The sequence below is a fragment of the Paralichthys olivaceus genome, chromosome 15 (assembly GCF_024713975.1).
Source record: "Paralichthys olivaceus isolate ysfri-2021 chromosome 15, ASM2471397v2, whole genome shotgun sequence".
In the NCBI taxonomy this organism is placed as follows: Eukaryota; Metazoa; Chordata; class Actinopteri; order Pleuronectiformes; family Paralichthyidae; genus Paralichthys; species Paralichthys olivaceus.
In genome coordinates, this window is record NC_091107.1 from 15,365,610 (window position 1) to 15,374,073 (window position 8,464).

The 8,464-nt window shown below is 40.2% G+C and overlaps 1 protein-coding gene across 2 annotated transcripts; it reads left to right on the forward strand.

Moving 5' to 3' along the window:
* The first annotated feature begins 1,410 nt into the window (after positions 1-1,410).
* LOC109628406 (glycine receptor subunit alpha-2-like) lies at positions 1,411-8,360 on the forward strand. 2 transcript variants are annotated; one of them, XM_069539927.1, is made up of 10 exons: positions 1,411-1,620; positions 2,067-2,194; positions 3,121-3,188; positions 4,683-4,906; positions 6,177-6,259; positions 6,351-6,488; positions 6,592-6,806; positions 6,993-7,151; positions 7,751-7,846; positions 7,947-8,360. In XM_069539927.1, exons 1-10 carry the CDS (start codon positions 1,562-1,564, stop codon positions 8,217-8,219), a joined length of 1,443 nt encoding a protein of 480 aa, XP_069396028.1. In that variant the 5' UTR covers positions 1,411-1,561; the 3' UTR covers positions 8,220-8,360. The 2 variants fall into 2 exon arrangements, with proteins under 2 accessions (XP_069396028.1, XP_069396029.1); XM_069539928.1 differs by having other exon boundaries at positions 7,754-7,846.
* Positions 8,361-8,464: the final 104 nt, after the last annotated feature.

Genomic DNA, 8,464 nt, shown 5'->3' on the forward strand with positions numbered 1-8,464 from the left:
CAAATCTGTGATTACTGCTCGGCAGATTGGTGACTGGACCTTAAAATTGAGGTGAGGTGGTGCTAAAGGCATAACCTCATCTAAAAGCACTTATTGTAAAAGAGAGCAGACTGAATTGTGTAAAAGGCAACTGATTACTATAAGAGTATATTTTAATGTGTGTATGGAATTACAATCTATATAAGAAGATCCAACTAAAACATTAAATGAAGCTTGGCCTACTTTTCCTATCTGGAGGTTAAAATGTTCAAGCATGAAGAAACATTGTTTTTTCCTATAACTGAGGCTCGTGGTTCTTAGTAATGTGTTCATGTTTCATATTCTCACACATTTCTTATCTTATTTGACACCATGGGCTCCGGAGCGAAGTGTGCAACAGCCTCTCAAGTGTGAGGCAAACACGTGCAGCCACAACGTCCCATCGCTTCCTTTGACATTAATTTTACATGAGTAAATGGCCGGACTGCCTCCCCCTCTGTGTGGAGGAATAAACACGAGCTTTCACATTTCTATGTGAATATGACGGCGATCTGGGGAGGAAGTAATTAGACCAGAAACTTTGGACAGCTCTGTTTTATGTCCTTTAATTAATAGTGAATGCATCAACAATCTTCTTAGCTTGATTCATTTTCTTGAGTTTGTCTACAATCCGCAGTTTCATTAAAAATATCCTGCGATTAAATTATGTTCCTAAAGAAATTGAATGATGATTTTGAACATTTATTTAAATGATTCTTAGTTCTAAATTATGAAATATATCTTAAAGATCTGTAAATATATTCATGGTATATATATATATAAACTGGTAGTATAAACATAATATGAAAAACTAAATTATCCCCCAATGTTGAATTTTTCAGGGTCACTTAAAATAGCTGTTAAGGTTTTCATCAGATACCCAACATGTAAACATTATTTAATTTAGTGTTGTAATAGTTATTGTAATCCAGTAATATTTCACATTGACAGTTTTGACAAGTTTGTGGATTTGGGTTAATAATCACTCGTTAATAATCAATCAGTTGTTTACTCAGCATGTTTGATCAATTATAAAACACCTAACAATATAGAATTACATATATATATATATATATACATAGAGAGAAACTTAACTATGGCATTTTAAAGTGTGATTCATGGTTTCTTTATTCATTTCATTTTCTCCTTTTAAATTTTACATCTATGATAGAAAACCCACATTTTCCTGCTGATCTGATGCTGTCATGACGAGCGATGTGAGGCCACTCTGCCATGAAAATGCTACTGTCTCTTTAAATGTTCTTGCAGTAATTCCTTCAGCATGCATATGGCCATAAAAAAGAGATAAAGCTTGAAGTCATCCACACAAACACAGTCAGGAAAAAAAAACTTCCCCAGGATTTTAAATTATATAGCAGCAGCATCCTGTATTTTACACCTGCAGAGAGGGAGGCAGCCTCAGCTGAGTGGAGAGGACAGTCTCACTGGAGGAGCAAACAAGTTCCCTGCATCGCAGCTTTTTCCTTTTCAGTTATTTTTCTCTCCTTTGGTCTCATCATTCCGTTTTTCCTTCTTAGAAAGAATGCTATTGCACATGTTGTGTATGGTGTGGTCTTCATCTGTCATTTTTCTACACGGCAGGTAAGACACCAAGGTTGGATATACCATACTAATGTTACTTTAAGTTAATTATAGGAGAGTTCTGCTGTTTTCTTAATAATTATAATGTATACACTGCATGTTTTTTTATTAGAACTTGACACTGAATGTAACTGTTGAGGGGATTAGTGGTACTCCTTTGACTTAGAGGCATGACAACATCATAGTTGTATTTAAAAGAGAAGTATCGTACGTTTTTCTATTTTTGAGTAAAAATATCTTAAAACAGCCTGATCCGAGCACTGTTTACTACAAATCACATACTGTACAATTAGTAAAAATGCATGTACACTTTCTGCAGCTATATTTATAGATATTGTATATGCGTAGCACAAATAAATGATGGATAGAATAGATCACTGGAGATATTAAATATTAAGTAAAATTATGTGAGCACATGAAGAGTTTGTTGTGCCGTCATCTGGCAGGACTGTGCTCTGTAAGGAGATGAAGTTCCCCAGCAGAGCAGCCAAGCCCCCCTCTCCATCTGACTTTCTGGACAAACTGATGGGACGCACATCTGGCTACGACGCCCGCATCAGACCCAACTTCAAAGGTAACGCACTGTGTGGCGTGCGGTTGGAGGACCTCCTCTACCGGGACAGGTGTGAGAAAGTACGCTGCTCAATTTGCATAACATTCTGGGCGGCGAGGCAGCACAAATCATTCACAGATGGGTCAGAAGTGAGAGATGCTGCAGGCTGCGATGTTTTCCCACAGGAGCCTTTGTTTTGTCATGTGTTGTTGCTGTTTTTATACTGACCCACAGCCTTAGGTTACGATATTTTTACACTGACTTCTCCTTCAGATCTTTTTGTCAGAAATGTGCAGTTACCCTTGTATATTACCCCACAGGCCTATTTCAGTCCAATCTGGAGCTTTCGTGGTGAGTAAAACTGGCAGATTATCTACTGACATACTTCCCCCTCAGCCTCTGGGGTTGTATTGCATACATATTTCATACTTGCTCCACATCCTTGTCAGTGCATGCCTGGTAGGTCCCAACTGATTAGCTATAAATACACTAATGTAACTAAAGGAGAATCAATAAATTATTGCCTGTTAGGAAATGAGCCACTGAAATATGTAACGTTTCAGTGGTGTACAGAGGGACCACGCTAATGAGAGCCTAGTGGAAATGACAATACTATCTGATGATCAGGACACAGTACAGTGTGACACTTTATGAAGAAGCAGCGTTCTGCTCTGTACTTCATAGTTGGAGTGGCTGTGGGTCAGGGTCGTCCACTAACCTTTGATCCCCAGCTCCTACTGTGCAGTCCGTATGCCAAAGTGTCCTGGAGCAAGACATTGAACCTAAAAACTGCCCCTGACTGTGTGTGAATGTGACTTGTACTGTACAGCACTTTATTGCTTTACAGCAAAGACTGGAAAGGACCTAAAAAATATTATGTAAGTGTATTATAGTATTTAAGAAACTAATGTAACTAGGATGCGTGTTGACAATCTGTTCTCTGTCAGGTCCTCCTGTCAACGTCACCTGTAACCTCTTCATCAACAGCTTTGGATCCATCACCGAAACAACAATGGTGAGAATTTTATCTACAATCCACAGTGGTCACATCAATGCTTTACCAAAGAAAAAGTACTAGCATTAATAAAGCATAAACACTAAAATATATTTAAAGGATCAAGAGTAAAAGTACTCGCAGAATGGTCCATCGGCAGCTGTTTAATAATGTATCATTATTTATTTGTTGGACATGAATCTTGATTTAAAACTACAAAATAAAATCAGGCACATTTAGGGAACTGATATCAATAATTGTATAATTTGAATTTCAGGAGACTGTTGCCTTGGCGGATATAAATCCCTCTGTCATATTTTTTAAATGTATAAAATAGCAAAATGTGGAATTATTCAAGTACAAATATCCCAAAACTATACTTAAGAAATGTAGTTGAGTAAATGTACTTGGTGACTTCCCTGTACTGCATATCACAACATCTGAATATCCACGGCTGAGGAAGATATATTTTGGTTGATAAAAATCATTTCTCAGATGCAGAAGAGTCTGGTGTTTATTTCTTTTGAAGAATCTCTGGGTCTTGTCCCTCTGTTGGTTAAACCACGTTTCATGATTCCTAAAACATACGCTCATCAGGCTATGACTAATTAGTGACTGTAAACACCATCTTGTAAGTACGCTGCATACTGTCCACTATGATTTCCTCATATCTCTGTCAAATCAGAGGCCATCCTTTATTTATGAGGCCAAAGGACGGAGTTTGGGGACTGTCTTGGTTTTTTTGTGTGTTTTTTTTTATTGAAGTCAGCGTTAGGAAGAGTCATGCATTTTTGAAAACATCTCCTGGGAGGGCCATCAAATTTTAATTGATGGAATTGTAAGTGGAGTTTGCTGTCATTCTGGTCTGTTTGTCAGCATTTATGTTGTTGCTTTTTTCCCTCCCCCTCCTCCGCCCTGTTAGAGTTTGCATGGGCTCGGTGGCCCTCACCTGCTAAGTGATGCTACAGATTTATTTATTGTCAACTCAATCTCAGCCCTCTCACAATCTTTATTTAAATGAAAACATAATTTGATCCAAAACAGTCAAATTTTAGTGAATTTGCTTCTATTATTGTACAGTGGTTCTCTGTTGAAGCTTCCAAACTACCTCACCTCTCTTCTTTCATTTAAAAAACTACAGAACACTGTCCAGTAATTATATAACCCAAGATATCCCTCATGTGCTCAAAAACAATGGCAGATTACGGTTTCAGGTATTACACATTGCTCAAATAGAATGAGCAACAATATACCCTTTTTTTTTTTTTCAAGCCTTTTTACCTGATCTCCAAAAAAATCATTCTAATTCCATCAATTCCTTGTTTGTGGTACTGTTTTTGTTGTAGTGCATATTTATTTGTTGAGAAATTAGATCTTACTCTTAACAAGACAGCCTGATTAAATAAAGATTATATAAATAAAATGTGGCACAATTACCACTTATGGCTATATATTTTGTTTCAGGGCTTAATAAGTACAAGTAGTGTAATTTCTAATTATGATTTAACTCCACAGGACTACCGCCTCAATGTATTTCTGAGGCAACAGTGGAACGACCCTCGACTGGCGTATAAGGAATATCCGGATGACTCTCTGGACCTGGACCCGTCAATGTTGGACTCCATTTGGAAACCTGACCTGTTCTTCGCAAACGAAAAGGGAGCGAACTTCCACGAAGTCACAACAGACAACAAACTGCTTCGGATATTCCAGAATGGAAATGTCCTCTACAGCATCAGGTTATCTTAATTTTAAATTGGTAATCCAACTGATTGATGCACCATGATCTCTTTTGTAACTCCTCCAGATCTGCGGTTTGTTATGTTGCCAAATGAATATAAACTTCTACCACTGCAAGTATCCAACAGCATGTTTGTTTCACTCCAGTTCAGTTCATTTATAATTGTACTGTCCAGCCCACACTGTGAATAAGCTCATGTAAAACAGTATCCGCAGGCTCAGGTCAGTGAAGTGGCACTAAAGCGGTGGTGAATTGTAGCATAATGATAAGGAGTTAGAAGTAGAATATACTGTAAGTGAGAGGAAGCAGTGTTTAGAGCTCTGTTTGCAATTCTGTTTAAGATGAAATCAAATGTCCTGGATGAACCTTTAACCTTTCAAACAACAACCATCCAGTAACATAACGCTATACTCTGTTAAAAAATTGGCTTCCCTTACCACCATAGTATCTCTGAATGACACTGACGCAGCAGTCACGTCTTCCTCCTCTCTTCAATATCACTCATCTTCACCTCATCCTTCCTGGATAAAAGAGAAGAATGGTGCTTGAAATGAGCAGTGAGAGACAGTGAAAGCTGTGTCAGCAAAATAAAGACTTATTTATCAGGGAAAGCAACATCTCCATTGAGGGATGGGATGTTCTTCTTTGATCTAGATCCCTATGTCCCTATGTGAGGGGGGAAGAACTCGACTTTTTTATTTTTTACTGGTGTTACATCAGACCTTTCAAAGGGTGGACATTGTCTGTCAGCACCTGCCAGTCCTCTGTGGTTTGTCTGAGGCTGCAGTGGAATAGACGGATGAAGGATAGAGCTGCTTGATGTGAACCCTTAATGTGGGGTGAGAGTGCAAAAGGGGTTTGAGTGACACCTGAGGGGTATCCAAAAATCTTTTTGTTGCATCAAGGATTTTATTTCCTCTTTTGGATATTTTTAGATAAGGGGCCATGAAGGGGTCACAATTTACATAGTGGGGCCAGTTACACATTCAATATCCATGCACAATTCCTAATTCAGTAAGGGTCACATTTAAGTCACTCCTTTCTACTGTTAACTCATCATCGAATTTCTTTTTTTAATTGTCACTAGTTCAAGCACATTGCATATTTAAAAAAAAAAGAAGCTAGTTTGTATAAATATATATAGAAAAAGGAATAATGACAGGACAGGGGAACTTCAGGGGCCAATCAGATTTCAGCTGGGGCCAGTGCCCCCTTGGCCCCGCCCCTGCATTCCTGTACTAAGATGAAGTTACTGTCTCTGTTTTCAGGCTGACGCTGACTCTCTCCTGTCCCATGGATCTGAAAAACTTCCCCATGGACAGCCAGATGTGTATCATGCAGCTGGAAAGCTGTGAGTCTTTCTTTCATGGCAGGGCTGGTGTTACACAAACATTTTATCTTAACTTATTAAGTATCGTATGCCGTCTCTTTGCCTCTTCTAGTCGGCTACACCATGAACGATCTTATTTTTGAATGGTTGGATGTGGGGGCGGTGCAGGTGGCTGATGACCTGACACTGCCTCAGTTTGTGCTGAACGAGGAGAAAGGCCTTGGCTACTGCACCAAGCATTACAACACAGGTACATGACATTTGACAACCTGTCATTCAGCATCCTTGATAGATGCTGCCCATCGACTTCTAATGAGACTGTCAGATTGCACCTGTATCTCCTCCTGTTGTAGGTAAATTCACCTGCATTGAGGTCAAATTCTACCTGGAGCGTCAGATGGGCTACTACCTGATTCAGATGTACATACCGAGTCTGCTCACCGTCATCCTGTCCTGGGTGTCCTTCTGGATCAACATGGATGCGGCTCCGGCCCGGGTGGGACTGGGCATCACAACAGTGCTCACCATGACGACACAGAGCTCTGGCTCCAGGGCCTCCCTGCCAAAGGTCAGAGAGTTTGGTTTGTTAAACATCACTGTTTTAAAATACAAATAAATAATTTTTGAGTTTAAGTTTACTCAACTTATACTATTGTACTACTATTATTGTTTAACATCAGTGAAGACAGATAAAGTAATTCTATACATAGTCTCTCACGTCACTGCTTCTGATTTGCCTTTCACTGATTTACAGGTGTCCTATGTAAAAGCCATAGACATCTGGATGGCGGTTTGTCTTCTTTTTGTGTTTGCTGCACTACTGGAGTACGCAGCCGTTAATTTTGTTTCACGCCAGCACAAGGAGTTCTTCAGACAGAGGAAGAAGCTCAAAGAGCAGCAGCGGCAGAGAACTGTGAGTGCAAGCCACCCACCCACCCACTCAGCCCCTCGGGCAGCTGTCACCTGCTATTCCCTGCGCCCAGCTCTGCACGAGTTGCACAACTCTGCTGCATGTTGCGCTACTGCTGGGAAACGCAGACAGCATTGACCTGTTATTAATTCCGTTTTCCTGAATACTCTCAACATCTTGCTGCCTCACTCTGGACTTCATTGGAATAGGAAAAAAAAGAGAGGAGGAGACAAAACAGGCTTAGCCACCTTTAAAAACAAAATAATTCTTAAATGCAGCAGTGTGAAGACAGCTGCAGGATTCATTAATGCCTTCTAATATTTACACCACAATACAGGAGCCGTCTGCTTGAATCCTGTTTACTTAATCATTTAAGGGATTATGCAAAGCCGCTGAAATTTGCTCTGACAACATCTTCAAGCTGTCTCATTTCACATTAATGTAAGGCTTGTATTCACTTTGCAAGAAGCAGCTGATGATTACTTGTTAATGTACAAGATTTGAAACATGAATGTGACTCAGCGTGCTCTCATTATTGCAAACTGTTCGATCTGTGAAATCTGTTTGATTATTATATTCACGTCTTATTTCTTCCTCATCAGCAGGGAAGTGGTGACAGTAAAGCGAAGGGAAACAACACGTCAGGAAACAGTGCTCCTCATGGGAACGTGGCCCAGCAGTGCAGCGTCTGTTCCCGGGTATGTTCCGTTGCCTTGTTCAATTAAGACAGCAGCTTAGAAAGAAAGCGATTCTCAATAAGAGCAGAGGCTTATTCTGTGCCGTTTGTTTTTCTTCCAGGAGGAGGAGCTGGCACAGCAGGGTCTACTCTTCCAGAGTTTCGGCCTTGCACTGTCAGCAGGAACTGCACCGGAAATGGACGCCACGCCGGTGTTTGCTGATCTCCCTCCTGGTTTAGGTTTCTATGAAATACGCAGGCGCTTTGTGGATCGAGCGAAAAGGATTGACACCATCTCCCGAGCCGTTTTCCCCATGAGCTTCCTCATGTTTAACGTTCTGTACTGGCTCACCTACAAAGTCCTAAGACATGAAGACCTTCAGGCCACACAGTGACAACAGAACACCTGAGGACCAATAGAGCGACAGGATGCATCTAATCCTGGTCACTTCACTGAAACATTTACAGGCTAAGGGTCCTCGGCTGAGCCATGTGAGACGACACAGTGACTGCATGTCCAGTGTCACTGGCAAATTCAGTCACATGGAGGAGTTAATCAGTTTCTTTAAATTTGTAATACTTCAAAGAAATGCACTTTTTATTGGCACTGATGCATCACACATTACACATCATTGTCCAG

Bases quoted from the DNA above. Each gene is read 5' to 3' on its own strand.
- LOC109628406 (XM_069539927.1), top strand. From the start codon at position 1,562: ATGCTATTGCACATGTTGTGTATGGTGTGGTCTTCATCTGTCATTTTT. The intron at 2,195-3,120 runs GTAACGCACTGT...GTTCTCTGTCAG, and splicing joins CATCAGACCCAACTTCAAAG to GTCCTCCTGTCAACGTCACC. The intron at 7,152-7,750 runs GTGAGTGCAAGC...CTTCCTCATCAG, and splicing joins AGCAGCAGCGGCAGAGAACT to CAGGGAAGTGGTGACAGTAA.